At 43.2% G+C, this 24,090-nt stretch overlaps 2 protein-coding genes across 8 annotated transcripts in view; one reads left to right on the top strand and one right to left on the bottom strand.

Annotated features, from left to right (window-relative positions):
- The first annotated feature begins 850 nt into the window (after nucleotides 1–850).
- LOC121571755 (ubiquitin-40S ribosomal protein S27a) lies at nucleotides 851–3,413 on the top strand. The gene is made up of 6 exons (XM_041883418.2): nucleotides 851–891; nucleotides 1,000–1,064; nucleotides 1,574–1,628; nucleotides 1,740–1,825; nucleotides 2,476–2,607; nucleotides 3,228–3,413. The coding sequence occupies exons 2-6, from the start codon at nucleotides 1,017–1,019 to the stop codon at nucleotides 3,375–3,377; spliced, it is 471 nt and encodes a 156-aa protein (XP_041739352.1). The 5' UTR covers nucleotides 851–891; nucleotides 1,000–1,016; the 3' UTR covers nucleotides 3,378–3,413.
- Nucleotides 3,414–15,961: 12,548 nt separating this feature from the next.
- LOC121571715 (girdin) overlaps nucleotides 15,962–24,090 on the bottom strand; it is an 88,610-nt gene continuing 80,481 nt past the window's right edge. For 3 of the 7 annotated variants that reach the window (XM_041883359.2, XM_041883374.2, XM_041883394.2), the window contains 8 exons: nucleotides 22,631–22,843; nucleotides 22,245–22,307; nucleotides 21,297–21,383; nucleotides 20,683–20,769; nucleotides 20,022–20,290; nucleotides 19,365–19,824; nucleotides 17,345–17,441; nucleotides 15,962–16,806 (listed from right to left, as the gene is read on the bottom strand). In XM_041883359.2, the coding sequence (XP_041739293.1) occupies nucleotides 17,380–17,441; nucleotides 19,365–19,824; nucleotides 20,022–20,290; nucleotides 20,683–20,769; nucleotides 21,297–21,383; nucleotides 22,245–22,307; nucleotides 22,631–22,843 (1,241 nt within the window). In that variant the 3' untranslated portion in view covers nucleotides 15,962–16,806; nucleotides 17,345–17,379. The remainder of the gene's footprint in view (nucleotides 16,807–17,344; nucleotides 17,442–19,364; nucleotides 19,825–20,021; nucleotides 20,291–20,682; nucleotides 20,770–21,296; nucleotides 21,384–22,244; nucleotides 22,308–22,630; nucleotides 22,844–24,090) is intronic. The other 4 variants (XM_041883366.2, XM_041883383.2, XM_041883399.2 and 1 more) reach the window with 4 other exon arrangements.

Here is a 24,090-nt window from a genome sequence, read left to right as displayed (position 1 = left end):
AAGCGACTTACAGTTTTTACAAAGGGCGGCAGGTAGCTTAGTGGTTAAGAGCGTTGTGCCAGTAACCGAAAGGTCGCTGGTTCTAATCCACGAGCCCACTAGGTGAAAAATCTGTCGATGTGCCCTTGAGCAAGGCACTTAACCCTAATTGCTCCTGTAAGTCGCTCTGGATAAGAGCGTCTGCTAAATGACCAATTATTACAGTCATGCGTGCATACATTTTTTTGTGTATGGGTGGTCCCGGGGATCGAACCCACTACCTTGGCGTTACAAGCGCCGTGCTCTACCAGCTGAGCTACAGAGGACCACAAATGCAGAACTGTAAATGATGTAACGTTGCTCATCAGTCCCTCATCTGGACACATCAGATGTTCCTTCTCACATGTACCAAGAGATTCTAGGAAATTATTGTCACTGGCAGATTTGATAGGTGGCAAAGTTCTTCTTCCAAATTCTTCTGTTGAGTGATGGAAGTTTCCAGCTCCAAACATGATTTTCTTATGTTTTTTCACTCTCCTTTCTTGGACATGGTTTAATTAATCCAACACGAGACATTTTGCAGCGAAGTGTCTCCAATGTGCCCAAAAGGTAAACGGGAAGGTTGCTATGGACATAAGGGTACGTTGGGTAGTTTTAAAATCGTATGTTTCTCCCCTTATTTTGGGGTGGAATTTCTCTCACAATATCTTATATTTTCAGAAAAAAAACTAAACCAAATCTGGTTTTGGGAAAATACCTCGCAAAGCATGATGTCTTATGAATTCTTCTGAGAGAGGTGTTTTTGAACAGGCATTTTATTTGACGCCTACTCCCTGCAGACGAGGCCAGAAAACCCCGTCGCACGCTTGGAAAGCCCTCTTCTCATGATCCGCCATTAGTTGGAGACCTGTGGTAAGATCGTGCTCTCTATTTTATGCAATTATTTACCATAATAACGAATTGTAGATCGTGTTTGAGCTAATATAGTTGTACATACAACACTGTCGTTCTTGTGTGCAGGTGGATTGAACGCCAAGATGCAGATTTTCGTCAAAACCCTCACGGGGAAGACTATAACCCTCGAGGTGGGTACTTCGGACTTGAAGGGCTTCCTGCCTCTAATAGCGGCGCATGCATTCTTTAGCAAACTAGCTGGCTAGGTAACTAGCTAGCTAACACGGTTAAATGAGCATAGAGTGCGTTATAACAATTAATCAGCCATAAACACTTTTGCAAGTTCACTCATCTTTATTGGACAGTAGTTGTTAATAGCCTGCCAGTACTTGCCGACTTCGTTACCGGTTTTTAATGCTGAACTGCTAGCTAGTTGGCTACCAGTAGCTAACTACATTTTAGTAGCATGGCCCGCGTATACACGTGTAAATGACCGGAACAGCTCGGCTACTTATCTTAGCTATATAATAACATCCTTCTGCTTTAATGTAGATTAAGTTATGAGTAATATTTGTTATTGCCATTTTGGCTGGTAGTTAGTTAACCAATACCTTGGGAATGAGTTGTCTTGGAACTGTTTAGTCTTTTTGCTAGCCACGTTAGCTACTGTTTGAAGACTGACAGGTTCTGTTATTTCCAGGTTGAGCCTTCAGATACCATTGAAAATGTCAAGGCCAAAATCCAAGACAAAGAAGGTAATTGCACACATTTGTAATCCTTGTCATCCTTTGAATTGCATAAGATTGCATTGTTGCATGAAGTGGCTGCCAGAAAGATTGAACTCATTGCCCCCTGTCTCTCTCCAGGTATCCCTCCTGATCAGCAGAGGTTGATCTTCGCTGGTAAGCAGCTGGAGGATGGACGCACACTGTCCGACTACAACATTCAGAAGGTGAGCTGACATTTTCACCTTGGTAAACGATTGACAATACTACACTTTGGTAAAGGTGTTGCAGGAGGTAGATTACATTACATCACTGAAGTGCACAACACATTCCCTTAGACCAGGTGTTCTCAGCCTTGCTTTTTTGTTAAAATGTATCAGATCTAATAGTAATGCGTGCTGAATATTCTAAGTATGACATTTCAGAATGTTTTAATGTAACATTTATTGCCATCAGGAATTGTTGGTGGTAGATTAGATAATGAAGCCATCGTTGTTTCTCAGCAGTGATTAATTTAAATTTGGCAGATGCTCTTATCCAGAGTGATATACAGGAGCAATTATGGTTGTGCCTTACTCAAGGGCACATCAACATTTTTCGCCTAGTTGACTAAGTGATTCAAACCAGCGACCTTTCGGTTACTGGGCCACCGCTCTTAACAACTAGGTTACCTGCCGACTCATTGTATTGCTATTTTTCTCTGTATTTGAGTTAATTCTGGGACAGCTGTGAATAATCCTTAGGTTTTTATTTGAATTTCTCACTACAATCATACAGCCCAAATAAGTATTTATTCTTACTGTCATATGCAGCATTGACCACTGAAGCTATAGCCATTTGTTGGTCTTTCTGGTTGAACTGAATTGTTGTCCTGCAGGAGTCTACTCTGCACTTGGTGCTGAGACTGCGTGGGGGTGCCAAGAAGAGGAAGAAGAAGTCCTACACCACTCCCAAAAAGAACAAGCACAAGAGGAAGAAGGTCAAGCTCGCAGTGCTCAAGTACTACAAGGTAAACGCACTGGATCACAACTTGACCCATTCCTTGATTGCAGATAACAGCTAGTCTAATAGATGTAAAAAAAAAAAAAAAAAAAAATTATATGTCTGGTAGTATGCCAATTTGCTGTCTACTGCCTCTAGGCTCTAGTGCAGTGGATCTTAAACTTTTTCAGCTCAAGACCCAAAATAGAAATTGACCGGCCTTCCGTAACCCATATTTTCCTTCAACTACCTAAATTAAGAAGTAATGTTAAAATATGTATTCTCATAACTCACGACCCACCTCGCATGCCCAGGGCACACTTTGGGTCCTGACCCATTGTTTAAAAATCCACGGTCTAGTGAATGGAGCCAGCATTTGTTTTGTAGACATGTTACTGGATCCAGAAGTCCATGAAATCTGACTGTTGCAAAAATATCTGCTGTACATAGGCCATGTTTATTAGGCACAAACAAAGCTAATTTTTGGCTGATTTTAAATTAATATTGAGACCTCCTGTGGTGTCAAGAATTCCATGTCAATGAGGCCTGTCATAAGAGGGAATTTGTTTTCTGTTTCGCTCTACTGAATGCAGCCACTGTCGTGTGTGTTCCGTTGCTATACTTATGGCTTCCATGGGGTTGTTTCAGGTTGATGAAAACGGCAAGATCCACCGTCTGCGTCGTGAGTGTCCAGCTGAAGAGTGTGGCGCTGGCGTGTTCATGGCCAGCCACTTCGATAGGCACTACTGTGGCAAGTGCTGCCTCACTTACTGCTTCAACAAGCCCGAGGACAAGTAAACTAATGGACTGGACTAAATAAAATGTTTTCACCAATCACTGATTTCTTGATTCCTATAGTTTCACACAATATGAGATTGGTTTACCAATCTGACATTTCCGGAGGATTATTATTAGCAGGGCTACATGTAGTTCTGGCTTTTTAGGCTTAAACGTCTTCTAAAAATGGGCTTGGTGTGGTCCTGTTTTTGTTTTTTACAGAATCTTGTAAGGTAGAAAGTAAATACACTTCAAACTACTGCTCATACTGACAGTGCCTTCAGAAAGTATTCATACCCCTTGACTTATTCCACAATTTGTTAGTCTGAATTCAAAATTGATTGTTTTTTTCTTCACCCATCTACACACTGTAGTACCCCATAATGAAAAGGTGAAAATGTTTGCAAATGTATTAAATAGATCCAATTTACATAAGTATTCACATCCCTTTGCTATGACATTCCAAATTGAGCTCTGGTGCATCCAATTTCATTTAATTGTCCTTGATGTCGCTACAACATGATTGGAGTCCATCTGTGGCCAATTCAATTGTTTTGACATGATTTAAAAAGAAACCTGTCTATATAAGGTCCCACAGTTGACAGTGCATGTCAGAGCAGAAACTACAATGAAGTCGACGGAACTGTGTAGATTTGAGAGAATTGTGATGAGGCATATCTGGGGAAGGGTATAAAACAATTTCTGGAGTAGATATGAGAGAACTGTGATGAGGCATATCTGGGGAAGGGTATAAAACAATTTCTAGAGTGAAAGTTTCCAATAGTACAGTGGTCTCCATCATTGGGGAAAAAAACATTTTATCCATTTTGAAACCAGCCTGTATGCAACACAACAAAATGTGGAATAAGTCAAGGGTTATGAATACTTTCTGAATGCACTGTATGTTTTGGCATTAAGACGTCTAAGGAGGTTTGGATTGATTCTGTTCTAATTATCACTCATGTCTATCACTTCAGGGAAATAATTAATTTACCCCTGGGCGGCCTTATATTAATGCAATGTGAGAATTGATGTGCATCTATAGCAAGTCACTAATAGTTGACAAATATACTTACAGAATGTGGTCTACACACCATGACTGACCAACCCCATTCTAGCTTTTACTCCTAGGGCTTAGGTATTTCTAATCTCCACCTTGCCCACACATCAGATATTGTTTGCCCACTCACGTTTACTAGGGGGTTGTCAGACCAAAAAAGTGAATCCTTGGTGGACTGTCTCTGGTTTGTTTGTTCCTACACTGCGCTTGCCCAGTCATGTAAACACCGGTTTTGGAATGCACAGAGGCGTATGCTACGTGGAAGTGTTCCGATTTGTCCTCTTTCCTTTCCAAAAACAAACGACTGCAACACCTGAGCTCCAGCCTGAGTTGGATAAGTATTTGGAGAGTCTGAATATCCAGACAGTCTGCGTGGACCATCCACCGGTAAGAAGCAATAGTCAGCTTCGCTAGCCATTTAGCTATCTAGCTATAGCTAGCTAGCACAATAAGGGTTATACTATTTGTTAAGGAGGTCCAGCTCGTTTGAGTTGTTTATTAATATTGGACAATACTCCAATGCACTAGATTGAAGAGCCAGTGCATAGCTCCACGACCCCTTCTAGAATAAGAATGTTACCGAGTGTATTGTTTGCTGTTTTGAACAACCACTAGGTGTCGCCTGATGATCGTCCCATCAAGGGATGGGGATAAGACGTTTTGAGCTAGAGTTCGAATCAGAGTAAGACTATTTGTTGTATTCTTTTCATTTGGTCCGGTTGTATTTGTATTTATTATGGATCCCCATTAGCTATAGCTAGCTAGCACAATAAGGGTTATAATATTTGTTAAGGAGGTCCAGCTCATTACTACTCTTCCTGGGGTCCAGCAAAATTAAGGCAGTTCATACAATTTTAAAAACATTACAATACATTCACAGATTTCACAACACGCTGTGTGCCCTCAGGCCCCTACACCACCACATATCTATAGTACAAGATCCATGTGTACGTGTGTGTATAGTGCATATGTTATTGTGTGTATGCATGTGTCTGTGCCTATGTTTGTCTTGCTTCACAGTCCCCTCTGTTCAATAAGGTGTTTTTTTAATCTGTTTTTTTTTAAATCTAATTGTACTACTTGCATCAGTTACTTGATGTGGAATAGAGTTCCATGTAGTCATGGCTCTATGTAGTACTGTGTGCCTCCCATAGTCTGTTCTGGACTTGGGGACTGTGAAGAGACCTCTGGTGGCATGTCTTGTGGGGTATGCATGGGTGTCCGAGCTGTGCGCCAGTAGTTCAAACAGACAGCTCGGTGCATTCAACATGTCAATACCTCTCATAAATACAAGTAGTGATGAAGTCAATCTCTCCTCCACTTTGAGCCAGGAGAGATTGTCATGCATATTATTAATATTAGCTCTCTGTGTACATCCAAGGGCCAGCCGTGCTGCCCTGTTCTGAGCTAATTGCAATTTTCCTAAGTCCTTTTTTGTGGCACCTGACCACACGACTGAACAGTAGTCCAGGTGTGACAAAACTAGGGCCTGTAGGACCTGCATTGTTGATAGTGCTGTTAAGAAGGTAGAGCAGCGCTTTATTATGGACATACTTCTCCCCATCTTAGCTACTGTTGTATCAATATGTTTTGACATTTACCGTTTACAATCCAGGGTTACTCCAAGCAGTTTAGTCACCTCAACTTGCTCAATTTCCACATTATTTAGTACAATATTTAGTTGAGGTTTAGGGTTTAGTGAATGATTTGTCTCAAATACAATGCTTTTAGTTTTAGTCCTAAATATTTATAACTTATTCCTTGACACCCACTCTGAAACTAACTGCAACTCTTTATGTGTTGCAGGCATTTCAGTCGCTGTAGTAGCTGACATGTATAGTGTTGAGTCATCCGCATACATAGACACACTGGCTTTACTCAAAGCCAGTAGCATGTCATTAGTAAAGATTGAAAAAAGTAAATGGGCCTAGACAGCTGCCCTGGGGAATTCCTGATTCTACCTGGATTATGTTGGAGAGGCTTCCAAGCTTTTTACTATCATTCTTTATGTCATTTATCTTTGTTTCATAGTGTAGTTTCTTCAGTTTAGTCACATGATTTCTCAATTTGCAATATGTTTGCCAATCGGTTGTGCAGCCAGACTTATTTGCCATTCCTTTTGCCTCATCCCTCTCAACCATAACATTTTTAAATTCCTCATCAATCCACTGGGATTTAACCGTTTTTACAATCATTTTCTTAATGGGTGCATTCTTATTAGTAACTGGAATAAGCAATTTCATGTGCAGTGTCTGTTTTCTCCTCATTACACACACGGACCAACATATATTCTTTACATCAACAACATAGGAATCACTACAAAACGTATTGTATGACCTCTTATACACAATATTAGGCCCAGCCTTAGGAACTTTGGTTTTCCTAGATATGGCTACAATATTGTGATCACTACATCCAATGGATTTGGATACTGCTTTCAAACAAATCTCTGCAGCATTAGTAAAGATATGATCAATACATGTTGATGATTTAATTCCTGTACTGTTTGTAACTACCCTGGTAGGTTGACTGATAACCTGAACCAGGTTGCAGGCACTGGTTACAGTTTGAAGCTTTCTCTTGAGTGGGCAGCCTGCTGAAAGCCAGTCAATATTTATATCACTCAGAAAATATACCTCTCTGTTGATATCACATACATTATCATGCATTTCACACGTTATCCAGATACTGACTGTTAGCACTTGGTGGTCTATAGCAGCTTCCCACCAGAATGGGCTTTAGGTGAGGCAGATGAACCTGTAGCCATTTTACTTCAACAGTATTTAACATGAGATCCTCTCTAATCTTCACAGGAATGTGGTTCTGAATATAAACAGCAACACCTCCACCATTGGCATTTCTATATTTTCTGTAAATGTTATATCCTTGTATTGCTACCACTGTATCATCAAAGGTATTATCTAAGTGAGTTTCAGAGATAGTCAGCATATGAATGTAATCTGTTACTAGCAAATTATTTTCATGATCCTTGTTTCTTAAGCTACATATGTTAGTGGGTTGGTTTCACATTGCCAACTAACAAACATTTTGTGCAAGTAATTTGTTTATTGGGCAAAAATGCTCACGTTAAATTAATTTATGATTATCAGAAAGCATCACTTGTGTGTCCCAATCTCCATATACTGTCCATATTGTCTATACATCCCATCACACACACACTACATGACCAAAAGTATGTGGACACCTGCTCATCGAACATCTCATTACAAAATCATGTGCATTAATATGGAATTGGTCCCCCCTTTGATACTATAACAGCCTCAGACTAGGGCGAAGGTTCACCTTCCAACAGGACAACGACCCTAAGCACACAGCCAAGACAACGTAGGAGTGGCTTCGGGACAAGTCTCTGAATGTCCTTGAGTGGCCCAGCCAGAGCCCGGACTTGACCCGATCGAACATCTCTCGAGAGATCTGAAAATAGCTGTGCAGCGACACTACCCATCCAACCTGACAGCGCTTGAGAGGATCTTCAGAGAAAAATGGGAGAAACTCCCCAAATACAGGTGTGCCAAGCCTGTAGCATCATACCCAAGAAGACTCGAGGCTGTAATCGCTGCCAAAGGTGCTTCAACAAAGTACTAAGCAAAGGGTCTGAATACTTATGTAAATATGATATTTCCATATTTATTTATTTTGAACACATTTGCTAAAATGTCTCGAACCTGTTTTCTCTTTGTCATTATGGGGTATTGTGTGTAGATTGATGAGGGAAAAAATAATGTAATCAATTTTAGAATAAGGCTGTAACGTAACAAAATGTGGAAAAAGTCAAGGGGTCTGAATACTTTCCGAATACAGTGTGTGTGTGTGTATATGTATGTATGTATGTATGTATGTATGTCTCCGCCAACTCCTGGACAGTCTGTGGTGCAACGTGGCGTTGGTGGATGGAGCGAGACATGATGTCCCAGATGTGCTCAATTGGATTCAGGTCTGGGGAACGGGCGGGCCAGTCCATAGCATCAATGCCTTCCTCTTGCAGGAACTGCTGACACACTCCTGCCACATGAGGTCTAGCATTGTCTTGCATTAGGAGGAACCCAGGGCCAACCGCACCAGCATATGGTCTCACAAGGGGTCTGAGGATCTCATCTCGGTACCTAATGGCAGTCAGGCTACCTCTGGCGAGCACATGGAGGGCTGTGCGGCCCCCCAAAGAAATGCCACCCCACACCATGACTGACCCACCGCCAAACCGGTCATGCTGTCATCTGTCACGTGCTCAGTGTGAACCTGCTTTCATCTGTGAAGAGCACAGGGCGCCAGTGGCGAATTTGCCAATCTTGGTGTTCTCTGGCAAATGCCAAACGTCCTGCACGGTGTTGGGCTGTAAGCACAACCCCCACCTGTGGACGTCGGGCCCACATACCACCCTCATGGAGTCTGTTTCTGACCGTTTGAGCAGACACATGCACATTTGTGGCCTGCTGGAGGTCATTTTGCAGGGCTCTGGCAGTGCTCCTCCTGCTCCTCCTTGCACAAAGGCGGAGGTAGCAGTCCTGCTGCTGGGTTGTTGCCCTCCTAGGGCCTCCTCCACGTCTCCTGATGTACTGGCCTGTCTCCTGGTAGCGCCTCCATGCTCTGGACACTACGCTGACAGACACAGCAAACCTTCTTGCCACAGCTCGCATTGATGTGCCATCCTGGATGAGCTGCACTACCTGAGCCACTTGTGTGGGTTGTAGACTCCGTCTCATGCTACCACTAGAGTGAAAGCACCGCCAGCATTCAAAAGTGACCAAAACATCAGCCAGGAAGCATAGGAACTGAGAAGTGGTCTGTGGTCACCACCTGCAAAACCAGTCCTTTATTGGGGGTGTCTTGCTAATTGCCTATAATTTCCACCTGTTGTCTATTCCATTTGCACAACAGCATGTGAAATGTATTGTCAATCAGTGTTGCTTCCTAAGTGGACAGTTTGATTTCACAGAAGTGTGATTGACTTGGAGTTACATTGTGTTGTTTAAGTGTTCCCTTTATTTTTTTGAGCAGTGTATATAAGTACCAGTCAAAAGTTTGGACACACCTACTCATTCAAGGATTTTTCTTAATTTTTTTACTATTTTCTACATTGTAGAATAATAGTGAAGACATCAAAACTATGAAATAGAATCATGTAGTAACGAACAAAGTGTTAAACAAATTAAAATATATTTGCACACTCTTGGCATTCTCTCAACCAGCTTCACCTGGAATGCTATTCCAACAGTCTTGAAGGAGTTCCCACATATGCGGAGCACTTGTTGGCTGCTTTTCCTTTTTTTTTTTTTGTCATTTAGCAGACGCTCTTATCCAGAGCGACTTACAGTTAGTGAGTGCATACATTATTTTTATTTTTCATACTGGCCCCCCTTGGGAATCGAACCCACAACCCTGGCGTTGCAAACTCCATGCTCTACCAACTGAGCTACATCCCTGCCGGCCATTCTCTCCCCTACCCTGGATGGGCCAATTGTGCGCCGCCCCCTGTATACCCCCCTACCTTGTCACAACACAACTGATTGGCTTAAACACATTAATAACTAAATAAATTCCATAAATTAACTTTTAAGAAGGCACACCTGTTAATTGAAATGCATTCCAGGTGACTACCTCATGAAGCTGGTTGAGAGAATGCCAAGAGTGTGCAAAGCTGTCATCAAGGGAAAGGGTGGCTATTTTAAGATTCTCAAATTTAATTTATTATATTTTAAATTATTTTGATTTGTTTAACACTTTTTTGGTTACTACATGATTCCATGTGTTATTTCATAGTTTTATTCTACCATGTAAAAAATTGTGTAAAAAAAGAAAAACCCTTGAAATGAGTAGGTGTGTCCAAACTTTTGACCCTGTAGTGTGTGTGTGTGTGTGTATACATATACACTTGAAGTCGGAAGTTTACATGCACTTATGTTGGAGTCATTAAAACTCGTTTTTCAACCACTCCACAAATTTCTTGTTAACAAACTATAGTTTTGGCAAGTCGGTTAGGACATCTACTTTGTGCATGACACAAGTAATTCTTCCAACAATTGTTTACAGACAGATTATTTCACATATAATTCACTGTATCACAATTCCAGTGGGTCAGAAGTTCACATACACTAAGTTGACTGTATCTTTAAACAGCTTGGACAATTCCAGAAAATGATGCTATGGCTTTAGAAGCTTCTGATAGGCTAATTGACATAATTTGAGTCAATTGGAGGTGTACCTGTGGATGTATTTCAAGGCCTACCTTCAAATGCAGTGCCTCTTTACTTGACATCATGGGAAAATCAAAAGACATCAGCCAAGACCTCAGAAAAAGAATTGTAGACCTCCACAAGTCTGGTTCATCCTTGGGAGCAATTTCCAAACGCCTGAAGGTACCACGTTCATCTGTACAAACAATAGTATGCAAGGATAAACACCATGGGACCACGCAGCCGCCATACCGCTCAGGAAGGAGATGCGTTCTGTCTCCTAGAGATGAACGTACTTTGGTGCGAAAAGTGCAAATCAATCCCAGAACAGCAAAGGACCTTGTGAAGATGCTGGAGGAAACAGGTACACAAGTATCTATATCCACAGTAAAATAAGTCCTATATCGACATAACCTGAAAGGCCGCTCAGCAAGGAAGAAGCCACTGCTCCAAAACCGCCATAAAAAAGCCAGACTACGGTTTGCAACTGCACATGGGGACAAAAATCGTACTTTTTGGAGAAATGTCCTCTGGTCTGTTGAAACAAAAATATAACTGTTTGGCCATAATGACCATCGTTATGTTTGGAGGAAAAAGGGTGTCACTTGCAAGCCGAAGAACACCATCCCAACCATGAAGCACGGGGGTGGCAGCATCATGCTGTTGGGATGCTTTGCTGCAGGAGGGACTGGTGCACTTCACAAAATAGATGGCATCATGAGGAAGGAAAATTGTGTGGATATATTGAAGCAACATCTCAAGACATCAGTCAGGAAGTTAAAGCTTGGTCGCAAATGGGTCTTCCAAATGGACAATGACCCCAAGCATACTTCCAAAGTTGTGGCAAAATGGCTTAAGGACAACAAAGTCAAGGTATTGGAGTGGCCATCACAAAGCCCTGACCTCAATCCTATAGAACATTTGTGGGCAGAACTGAAAAAGCGTGTGCGAGCAAGGAGGCCTACAAACCTGACTCAGTTACACCAGCACTGTCAGGAGGAATGGGCCACAATTCACCCAACTTATTGTGGGAAGCTTGTGGAAGGCTACCCGAAACATTTGACCCAAGTTAAACAATTTAAAGACAATGCTACCAAATACTAATTGAGTGTATGTAAACTTCTGACCCACTGGGAATGTGATGAAATAAATAAAAGCTGAAATAAATCTCTCTACTATTATTCTGACATTTCACATTCTTAAAATAAAGTGGTGATCCTAACTGACCTAAGACAGGGAATTTTTACTAGGATTAAATGTCAGGAATTGTGAAAAACTGAGTTTAAATGTATTTGGCTAAGGTGTATGTAAACTTCCGACTTCAACTGTAGCTCAGTTGGTAGAGCATGGCGCTTGCAACGCCAGGGTTGTGGGTTCGATTCCCACGGGGGACCAGTATAAAAAAAAAAAAATGCACTCACTAACTGTAAGTTGCTCTGGATAAGAGTGTCTGCTAAATGACTAAAATGTCAAATGTAAAATGTAAATGTATATATATTTACAAAAGTCAAGTATGTGGACACCCCTTCAAATTAGTGGATTTGGCTATTTCAGCCACACCCGCTGCTGACAGGTGTATAAAATTGAGCACACAGCCATGCAATCTCCATAGACAAACATTGGCAGTAGAATGGCCTTACTGAAGAGCTCAGTGACTTTCAACGTGGCACTGTCATAGGATGCCACTTTTCCAACAAAAGTTCGTCAAATTTCTGCTCTGCTAGAGCTGCCCTGGTCAACTGTAAGTGCAGTTATTGTGAAGTGGAAATGTCTAGGAGCAACAACTGTTCAGCCACGGAGTGGTAGGCCTCACACGCTCACAGAATGGGACCGCTGATTGCTGTAGCGCGTAAAAATCGTAGGCCTCGGTTGCAACACTCACTACAGAGTTCCAAATTGCCTCTGGAAGCAACGTCAGCACAATAACATTTAGTCGGGAGCTTCATGAAATGGGTTTCCATGGCCGAGCAGCCGCACACACGCCTAAGATCACCATGCGCAATGCCAAGCGTCGGCTGGAGTGGTGTAAAGCTTGCCGCCATTGGACCCTGGAGTAGTGGAAATTAGTTATTTGACTTCCCTTTGACTCGGCGGTTATATACATTTGCTTGACGACTCTGCTCTTTGTAGACATGGTCCTCAGCAACAACCATGACCTCCTGAAGGACTTTGGTCAGAAAAACTACGTAGCTTTCATAAGTACTAATCTCTGGGTCATTCAGGATGTTTTTGAACAACACATCAACAGGGAGACGTGGGATCCTACCATACATCAAATAAAATGGAGGATAACCAGTGGTCTCGTGTACTGTACAGTTATACATGAACGTCAAGTTCTGAAGGTGTTGTTGCCAGTTGTGCTTCGCATTAGACAGAGAGCACAGATCATGTTTCCCAGCGTTCTGTTAAAACGCTCGATGCTGCAGTTACCCATGGGGTGATAAGGCGTTGTGTGGGACTTCTTGACACCAGCCACTTTCAAGAGCTGACTTATCAACTAAACCTCAAACGAAGCGCCTTGGTCAGAATGAATTATCTTAGGGAACCCATAAATGCAGAAGTACTTGTCCCAAAGTTGCTTTGCCACTTGTTTTGCAGACTGATCACAGCAAGGGAATGCTTGGGCTAACCTGGTGAAATTATCTGTGACAACTAGTACATCAACTGACTTGTTGTTAGAATCTTCTGCAGACCAGAAGTCAATGCACATAATCTCTAAAGGCGCAGAGGTGTTGATACTCTCTAGAGGGGCTCTTCCTTCAGGATCAGCTGTTTTACTGATGACACGTAGGGGACACTGACGCACATAGTCCTTGATCTCTGTCGTTGACGGGCCAGACTCAAGCTCCTTAACTGCCCTTGATGACCTGCACTGTCATGGATGCCTTGTAAGACCTCAGACTTGAAGGAGTTAGGGATGACAAACTGGTGTCTCTTCTTCTTCGAGATTTGATCTTTTGACACTCGATAGAGAATACCATTACATGTTGTCAGGTTTTCACAGTGCTTGAGGTACCTAAGGACCGCTTTTTTCAATGTGTAGAATCTTTCAGCAGGGCCGGCTCCAGCCTTTTGGGGCCCTAAGCAAGATTTGGTTGGGGGGCCCCCACCTCGGGGCAAAAAACATGTCCCCCCTCCCCCCCAGTATATTTCCTGCAATTCTACACAATTTGCCATGGGACAGATATTTTTTGGCCAGTTTTCCAGCTAACTTCTTGCAATTCTACCCATTTTGTAGTGACTTATGCCATGTTAATATGATATGAGAATAACTAACAAAATCAATGGGTTCCCCCTGGAGGTCCCCTGGGCTAGACGAACTACCAATCAAACAATTGTTAGCTGGCATGGCTAATTGAGTGACTGTCAGTGACTGACATAACAAGAGAGAACTGCTGATGCAAAACCACATTTTGAGACCCAGACTGAGTTCCCCTAAAAATAAATACAAAATGGTTGGGGGCCTTAAGTGACTGCTTATGCCTGGAACCGGCCCTGGGTTTAAGGTAGAAAATATAACAATTATCCTGCATGACAGAGAATCAGCTCTTCAACTTCATACAGTTATCATATGTTCTCTCATATCTCTTATATTAGGCTTCAGTTCATTGTTCCCTCTGATTTCTGCTAGGGTTGCATTACATTTTTTTAGTCTAAAGTGGCCTCTCCTGTGCTGATCTATAAACGGTTAAATTTTTTACATTTACGTCATTTAGCAGACGCTCTTATCCAGAGCGACTTACAGTTAGTGAGTGCATACATTATTATTATTTTTTTATTTTTTATATTGGCTCCCTGTGGGAATCAAACCCACAACCCTGGCGTTGCAAACGCCATGCTCTACCAACTGAGCTACATCCCTGCCGGCCATTCCCTCCCATACCCTAGACGACGCTGGGCCAATTGTGCGCCGCCCCATGGGTCTCCCGGTCGCGGCCGGCTACGACAGAGCCTGGATTCGAACCAGGATCTCTAGTGGCACAGCTAGCACTGTGATGCAGTGCCTTAGACCACTGCGCCACTCGCCACAACGGTCTAGGTGAAAGCAGTAGGATAGATGCCAACTGGGAATATTATTTTACATGTCCAGATGTTTCAGTGCAGATGAAATGAGACAAGGCTATGAAGCCATTTTAGACTTGAGATACCAGAGTAACGTGATGTACTCTGACCTGGTGTAATTTATTTTTCTCCCTTAAGTATTCACCGTGAAAGAGATGATGCCTCACCTGCAAGACCTCAAGAGTGGAGAAGTCGCCAGGAACCTCTTCCTGATAGACAAGAAGGGCCTGTAGCTAGTCTCTGTCCTCCTGATGATCATCCAGTCAACCTCAACGGCCTGGCTAAGAATCTAGGCTTGGGCAGTGGCAACCTGCGCTATGCTGAGGAGGCACCCATGATGGAGAAACTAAAAGGTGGGCCAAGGCTGTGCCACTGCCCTGGCACTATTCTGTGACAAGGACCAGAGCATCAAATTGTCCTGGACAGCGACCTGGTCAACGTAGGCCATGAGCGTGTACTTCTATCCCATTACAAATGCTGCCATTATGGCACTAAAGCCAGAGGATCACATGACATTTTTAAAGGAGAAAGGACATGAACCAGTTCTTCAGAGCTTTGACTAGTAAATACCTTGAAATTAATATAATATCCTGTCAGACTGTGTTTTGGCTTGGTGCAATGATTTATTTCTAAGTTATTTACCTTTGTGCCTTTTTACCATAACATTTTCTGTTTACTTTTGGTACGGAATAAGGTCTGGAGAGCCCTTATTTTCAATGGGCAAGAGAGCAGTCTTGATTGTTGGTTATATGTGCATGGTTGATAGACAATGTAGTAGTAATTATGGTGGTTGCATCCTCGTATCTCCCTCGGCAAGATCTAGTAATTTACACCGTTCTGACACTATTACTGCTGTGTAATAATGCAGATCATGGAACATTGATTATCCACTACTATCTTCTGGGAGTATACGCTATCTCCCCAAAAAATGTAGTGGGTATATGCTGGCTTATACCTCCTTATCGCCCAGACTACACCACTGAGAGAGAGTGGCCATAGTATACGTTAGATGTAGGCTAATAGTTAACTCAAGCTTTGTCTATCCAGTAAATGGATGTAATCTGCACAACCCCCATTCATCACTTGTGTCCTATAAAAGCTTTGACTGGAATATTTGTATCCTTTCTCTATATAATAGCAATACAATATTAATTTAGAGATTATCTTAAAAGAGCCTTACATTAATCTGTCCATAGAAATCATGACATTACTTTGGTCCAATATCCCAACAACTTTAGCTGGTGAGATTTGTATTATATAAATGATGTAAATGAAGACAAATCAATCATTCATCAGAGGAAGAATAGATTACCTGGAATTTTAATCACATCAAATGGATTTATGTAAAAGTGGAAAAGGAAATGAACACTAGGTCATCACAGACAGATATCTGATAGTGGGCACATACATACTGTACACACATATACAAAGCTGTGCCATTCAGCTCACACAACCTTCGTCTTGATTAGATTCTCTGTCAATCACAGTTGGCATGGCTTCCCACGATAGTCATTTTGGCATTTCAGAGGAACAACTTAAAACATCGTCCATTCTGATTGGAAGAAAAGTGTGTTGATTGCTCCATGCACATTGTGGTTGACCTTGTTCTGTGCCCACATGCAGATTTTTTGTTCTGTGCAGATTGTTGAATGTAGACATCTGTTGTTCCACAGTAGAAAGACGTTGCATGTGCATGCTCATTTACAAAGAGTATCATTAGCATCAATTGGCAGAGAGCAAATATCCAGCTGATTCAAAGTCACACAGAGGACAACAAGGAGTCTTCAGGGTCTAGTTTAAGCTCACCCATTTGGCTTTGCGTGAACATTGGCACCAACAGTATGTCTGTGTATGGTGCATGTTAGCAGTCTGTCACACCATAGCAGTGCAATTTGCCAGAAAGTCAGTTATAGAAAAACTACTGTCGCCACATACTGTATGTCTTAGAGTTTTATTTCCTTGATTCAAGGATACAAAAAAAGATTACCTTTACTTTCTTTATTGAAGCATTGTTGATTTTTTGTTTTTAAAAAAATGTATTTTTATATTTTTGCTTTTCACAATCTTTTTTTCTCACTGAAGACCAACTTTTAACGGCTTCAGAGTCAGCCAGACAGCTTGAAGGTCACTTTTCTCTCTGAGTAGGAGGCAGACAGAAGAGTGAAGAGAGAAGGAGAAGAGGACAGAAAAAGAGGTTAGAGGCAGATGACATCAGAGAAGAGGATGCACATATATGGACGCACCAGAAAGCAGTCTACATGCATTGACAGGGGAGGGGTTTCAGCTGCGTGAGACAAAATCCATGCAGCACTGCAGATAAGCTCACAAAGGGATCACAACCTCATATAGAGCCAGCAGTGTTTCTTCCTGAATTCCAACAGAGAAAAGTAAAAGAAAAGCCAGCTATGGACACGTTACACTGAGGAACGGGGGGGTAGCAGGTCAGGACTTCCTGTTATTAGGGGTTGGGCATAAAAAAAGGGCAACGTGTGTTCCACCAGACGCCATGCAGACCAGGCTCAATTCATGTGCCCTTTACTGGGTTCCACCCAGACTGGGGGGGGGGGGGGACACCAGCATAGCATAAGCAAGCACGAACAGGATGGTACATCTGTTATGCCACTTTGGGTTACCATGGAGACCCCCCACCACTGGTCTCAGAGAGCAGCACTCACCACTTGAGCTCATAATGGTAGCCGATGAGTAATGTTTAGGAGCTTTGTTGCTCCCCACTGCTTTTTGACTTTCTGCGCTCTTGTAACACTTCCACATCTGCAGAACAAAGGCATGTCATATTACATCAGAATTAAGGCCGAAGTTAAGTTCATACACAAGATAAATACAATAAAACAATTTCAAATGGCAAATGCATAAAGCAGAAATAAAAATCTAACTAACAACGACATTACTACTCCTACTGCTGGTGCATACAGGAGTGCTTTCTGTCCTTGAATATAACTTAATATGGTTAAAAATATGTTTGTACAAGTTGTACTCAGTCAGTCTACAATAATACATAACCTAAAATGTGTTATTGTGCAATTGGAATTTGTATTGTGGCCATGAGCATTCGAGACTTTACCCAGATCCAATACAACCAAGAGTAGAAGAACTTTCATTCACAAAATAATCTGCCCATCATATTTGTCTCACATGCAAATTTCTCTCACCACTACTAACACTGTATTAGAGCAACAAAAACACAAGACTCAACTATCTTTAAAACATTCTCTCTCAAACGCTTAACATTCCTCTCAGATCATTTTGTGAATGACGTTTCTTCCAAAACAATCCCTTATCCCCAATTCACCCATACACCAATTCAGAATCACCACATTGAGTGATTTGGTCAGACAAAGAAATGGAACAGAAAAATTTGTCATATGCACAAAACAGAAAAACAACACCAAAGAAAACAAAGACAAAACCATTTTGATCGCAACAATCAAAATGAGAGGTTCTGAACAAACCAAGACAGAATAAAGCCATGCAGTTCAGTGAATATGTATTGAGATTGGTACAGTAGAATTAGACTGGTAATGCAATGTGATACAGTACTTTAGAGAGGACAGAATTCTCCCACATACCAAACACCCAATAAGACAGAGAGGAAACAGAATATTATCTCATTTTAATAGATGTGAAACTGCTTTCCTCTGAAGGGCTAGATTACATAATGACTCCATAAATCTACAAGCCTCATTGCGTTATTATTAAACAGAGCTCCATTCTAATTCTGGAGGACTTCTGACATGGAGATGTTTTAAAGATGAACTGAATGTCCAAATGATAGTTAATGTAGCTTTGCAGCATGTTTTCTGAAGATGTATTTGTGATTAGAAAAGAAATAGCAAATGTTGATTAAAATAACTAGAACAGCTATTGATGTCCCCCATAAAGCAGTCATGTAATAGCTTTATAATGTGAGCCAAACATCAGAGGTTTGATTAATGAATACAGTGTGAACAGACCTTTGAAGCAAAGACATCCAGAGAACCCCACTTCCATAAGACGGAGGGAAAGACTAAACCAGGGATTTACAAATCAGCCATGAAAACCCCCCCCATAAAAGCTCAACGGAAAACATAGCATGATAGGGCTTTGATAATGCATGCAGAGAGTTCCTTCTTTCTCCCCGAACATCACTGGTCCTTATGCAGGTCCCAGATCAGTAGCTGACCAGGGCACCACACATTCAGACACAGCCATACTCATACCACAACGATTGTTGATCCTCTGGGCTAAGGGGTGGAGATTGGTCAGCATCAAGCACATGATTGGTGTCAATGACCTCATGTTCCCCATTCTGGTCAGGTGGGCTGGGCTTTAGCACATTTGGTTGGTTCTGGGTGGTTTGGGCAGGGTTGGGCAAGAGGTGGGTTTTGACTGGGGGGCCGCTGATGTTACTAACCAGGGAGGTGTTGAGGGCAAGGAAGGTGTGGCTCTTGCCACTGCCCCCTGTGAAGGCTGGCTCGCTGAAGATGGAGTCCATAAACACTGACTCTACTGTGAAGGATGAGCCAAAGAAAGACTCTAGGCTGGAGAGGTCAGTTTCCCTACAACTGGGTGGGTGCTGACTGCCTGTGCTAGGCATACTGACTGACTTCAACAGGGGCATGGGGGCTGGGGCTAGGGGGATGGACTGGTGGTTGGGATGTTGGGACTGGGAGGGGTTGTTGGTTGGGGGGTACTCACTGGGCGTGGTGTAGGCGCGAGGCAAGGCCTTTGAGGAGGGTGTGGGGTCCACAGACACGGGCTGCCGGGTGTCTTTGGACAACATGTCGTGGATGCTGGTCCGACGTGTGGAGCCCTCGGCTGTGGATATGACGCTGCTGGCCCGGGGCAGCGTGGAGGAGGAGATGTCCAGACGCTCAGACACAGACATGGCTTTACTTTGGGAGGAGAGGCTGACCCGTGGCTGGACCATGCCCTTCACACACGTACTCTCTGCCTTTCGTAGGCTGGGACGACCTGGTTGGGCAGCCCTGGAGGGGCGGCCATCTGAGTTCACTGGCGCTGCCTTCCCACTGGCTGAGCGCAGGATGCCCCGCCCCTTAGTGCCAGTGGAGCCTCGCTCTGTCCGGTCTCTCTGCACGTGCTCAGTGCCTCCAGAGAGGCGGGGAGACTCAATGGTCAGATTCTCTTGGCTGCCCGACTATTGATGGAGAAGAGACATTAAAGTTACCATACCATGATATTACCTGGGTTTTATAGCAGACTTGAGTGGTGAAATAACTTCTACTTGTTTCTTATCATAGCACATCTGAAACCTATGAATAAAACAGTACTCCTATCTAAAAAATAGTATATTAAAGTCTTAATCTAGTGTTCATGTGTGTTCCAGGCTGTCACCTCTGCAGGGTCGATGCTCTCCTCTAGGAACTGCTGTAGAGAGACCACCTCGCTGGCGCTGCCATTCTTCTTCTTGGCCTGTGTGGCCTGGGGGTCCAGGGACCTCCGCAGCAGCATGGGGCTCTGGTGAGAGGAGCGGGACAGGAGGTGCTGGACAGGGCTGCTCCCACTGGACCACTCCTCCTGGTCCAGACTGAGGCTGAACTCCCCACTGCTCTCACTGTGGGGCCTGCTGAGGTTTCCATTCAACGTGCCTGAAGAGAAACACACTACTGTAGGTGAGTTCTGCTCTAACAGTGTATGACTAACTCAGGTACTAACATACAAGTATCACCCCAAGGTGATGACAGACTCTGGATATAAACCAGCATAGCTCAGAAACCTGCTTTTTTGTGACAACGCAAATAAATAAAAAATATGCAAGAACCTAGCCTGGACCCTTCCAGAACATATCTCAGATAGAGAGAGGAAGCCATTCCGAAAAGAGTTACCGTATCAATGTTAATAGATTACAAAAGGGTTCTGTAGGTTTTTTCTCTCTCTCTTTTTATCTATTGTGTGTGTATGTGTGTGTGAGAATCAAGAGAGAGTACAATGAAGGAGGTGTCGTATGCAGGAGCGTGGGAGAGAAGGGGTGTTCTGGTTAGTGGTGTGACTGTACCTTTGGCCTCGAGCGGAGAGGAGTGGGAGTTATTATTGCTATTACTACTGATGGTCTTGATACTATGGAGGCTGGAGGGTCTGGAGTCTGGATAGGGATAAGAGGGCACACAGATTGAGAGGACACGTCACACGGGGCAGCAGATGGTGTATGCAGGCAGGAGGGGTGGCACGGTGCCATGCAACTCCAACAACATGCCCAATCACACAAAGGGAGTGGAGAGGGGAGGGGCACACAAACTCGAAGGGAGGAATCATTCACGAGGAAAAACCTATTGTAAAACCTGATTGGAGGAAAGAGGGGCCTTGTGATTGACATGACCCAGAGGCCAACACGGGAGGGGCTCAGGTAATTGAGAGGAGTAGGAGAGGAGGAGACCCGGGGCAGAGGAATGTACCAAAAGATAGGTGGGCTGTATGTGAATGTGTGGGATGCAAATTGATACGTTGTTGCTGTTATTAGTGGTCTTCAAGTTGGTTCAGGTTTGGTGTGGTTGGTACAGTAGTAGTATTGGGGAAGTGATGTCAGCAGGTAATCATTGATAGCAGTAGCAGTCTTGAGTAAAGTGGTACTGTTAGTGGTCTTAGACAGATGTACACAGGTGTGTCACTTACAACAGATGCTACAGGGGACTCTGCACATAGTGGATGGGTAGAGGGCAGAGGGCGACAGAGCCTGAGCACTGCTAAAGACCTGTAGTCCTGGCACATTCAACACACACAGCTAACTGGGTTAACCTGCTCCCACAGATGTTATACACTCCACTGGGCTACAGTGGTGCAGTTCACTTATACTGAGCTACTGGTAGTTTTGCTCACTTTAGGAAATAATGCATTGTACTAGGCTATCTGCCATTATATTAGCTAACTCACCAACATTACAGAACATTGTAACAAAGTGCAATAAAACAGACAGTTCTCGTAAAGTTCATGCAATAATAAAAATAGGTACATTACTGTATAACACAATGTACATGATAGTGGGAGGACATTTTAGCTAGCCAAGAGTGCACCGAAAATTTAGATAATGGACACCAATTGTGATATGTGTGTGTAAGTTGGAGAATGGAGTAGGCAGACAGCCTGATCTACTAGCTAATGGAGGAATGCTGCTTAAGACCATTTGTTAGGCAGAGTTTACTGTTAATGATAGCATGCCAAATCTAGTCATTTAGGCAGATCTACTCTAATGCAGGGCTCTACAACCCTGTTCCTGGAGCGGTACCGTCCTGTAGGTTTTCCCTCCAACCCTAATCTAGCACCTGATTTTAATAATTAGCTGGTTGATCAGCTGCATCAGGTTAGTTACAACTGGAATGGAGCAAAAACCTACAGGAGGGTATCTCTCCAGGAACAGGGTTATATAACCCTGCTCTAATGGTAGCAAACTGAAATGTAGAGATATGGACCAAGCTTCTAGTGGCACGACATTTACACTTATTGTTGCCTATTTTTTGCCATTTGATATTTTATTCTTTTGTCTCCCAGTAATAAACTGGTGTAAAGCCCTGTGGTTAAATAATACTAATGGGAGTTTATCCTAAAGGTCAACAGTTCTCTTACCTTGACCTCTGACCCCAATGGGGTCGTCTGAGGATGCTGGAACGTCTTCACAGGAAGCGTTGTCTGGAGGAGACAAAGAGATGTGGAAATATGAGTTATGGCTGGAGGGATGGAGAGACTACAGGAGAATAGGGCTTATGAGGGAAGCAAAGTATGTGGCAGCCAATCTTCTGAAATCTAGAGTATGATGGTAGGCATTCACAGGTGTCAAAATCACAAGGGAAAAATGGAAATGATGAAAGAAAAAAATACATTTACAATGGATTAAACAATGACTTAATTCTGAAACACAGTAAGACCGGTAGTAAATACACATCCTATATGATAGTTCACCACATCACCACACAGAAGGAGGGGGGGTCGACTAGTGGTCCTGTAGTCTCTACCTTTGATCTTCAGGCTGCTCTTGGCCCTGTTGCCAGAGGGCAGGGTGAGGGTGGTGTAGTTGATAGCGTTGGTGGAGTAGGCCATGGAGCCCAGCTCCTTCATGCGCCGACTACTGCTGCCCCCGTTGGCCTCCACGGGCCCTTCCAGGTTCTCTGTGCTGCCCGCCCACTGGCCCCCTGCCACGGCAATGGTCTGCAGCAGGTCGTTCATGGCTGGGTTGGAGATGAAGATGAATTAGCCGATACCTCCTTAGCTTATGTGGTGGCCCTAGTGGGAGGGCACAGGGAGCAGCGCTAGGCTAGGCTAAGCATGCAGTGGCTGCTAAGAGTCTGAGCAGCAGCATTCAGAGATGTGCCACTGTCAGTGTGTGCAAGCCCATGTCGGCAAGGCATGCACAAGAGCTGAAATGCAGCCAAACTGAAAAAGACTCCGAAAAAATAGCAGAGAGTGACAGATAAAAAAGGCAGGGAAGGTAAGAAAGAAAAAAGGGAAAAAGAGCGAAAGCTATATAAAGAAAGAGAAAAAAAGCACTGGAAGGCTCTATTTCAATTCCTACATGGTGGCTGTGAGTGAGAGGTGGCGAGAGAGACAGAGAGAGAGCGCAGTGCAGTTCTGCTAAGTCATGCCTGCAGCAGCGCTGTAGTGAGAGACGAGTGAGTGAGATGGCAGGCTGCGCTCACACTTCAGGCAGAGATATATAGATGGGATGGGGAGTCACACAGTGCAGGCCACACACATCCACAGACCACACCACACTATACAGTACAGTAGAGAACAGTGGAATGGCATACGGTACCGCCCGACTGCACTGTCACATATACATGGACTAGACCTAGACCAGGAATGGGCAACTTTGATGAGGGTGGGGGCCACAAAAAATCTGAACTCATCATGAGGGGCCGCAGTTGCCCACATTGCGAGCAAGACATTTTAGTGGCCCCCCTCTTGACAGCGGAGAGAAAATGTTTAAGTTTTAGAGTAAATTTTGTGCAATTCCACACATTTTGCCATGGGGTGTAGAGAAAATGGTGCAGTTTTCAACCAAGTTTGCTGCAATTGTACACATTTTGCCATTGGGCGAAGAGAAGATTTTGCAATTTTATAACTAATATCATATAATTCTACACATTTTGCCATAGGGTGGAGAAAAATGTTTGAAGTTTTTAATTTGATATCTGAGTGAGACTGACTAACAAAATCAAATGGGGCCCCCCCGGCCGGTAATTCGACCATGATAACAAGTTTAGATAGCTGGGCGTTAAATAGCGATAAAAACTTTTTTTGCTGACATGGGCTAATTGACTGACTATCAGTGACTGACATAACAAGAAAACTGCTGATGCACAACCAAATTTTTGAAATTGCACCTTGTGAATTCTACTATTCTAACTCGCAACAGTAAGTTGAGACCCGATTGAGTTCCCCCCCAAAAAATTATAACCTAGACTAAAACTAACCT

This window comes from Coregonus clupeaformis, chromosome 1 (assembly GCF_020615455.1).
Source record: "Coregonus clupeaformis isolate EN_2021a chromosome 1, ASM2061545v1, whole genome shotgun sequence".
Lineage (NCBI taxonomy): Eukaryota > Metazoa > Chordata > Actinopteri > Salmoniformes > Salmonidae > Coregonus > Coregonus clupeaformis.
The sequence above is the reverse complement of the archived record's forward strand: the minus strand, read 5'-3'. Positions and strand labels throughout refer to the sequence as shown.

Bases quoted from the DNA above. Each gene is read 5' to 3' on its own strand.
- LOC121571755 (XM_041883418.2), top strand. From the start codon at position 1,017: ATGCAGATTTTCGTCAAAACCCTCACGGGGAAGACTATAACCCTCGAG. The intron at 1,826-2,475 runs GTGAGCTGACAT...GTTGTCCTGCAG, and splicing joins CCGACTACAACATTCAGAAG to GAGTCTACTCTGCACTTGGT. The intron at 2,608-3,227 runs GTAAACGCACTG...GGGTTGTTTCAG, and splicing joins CAGTGCTCAAGTACTACAAG to GTTGATGAAAACGGCAAGAT.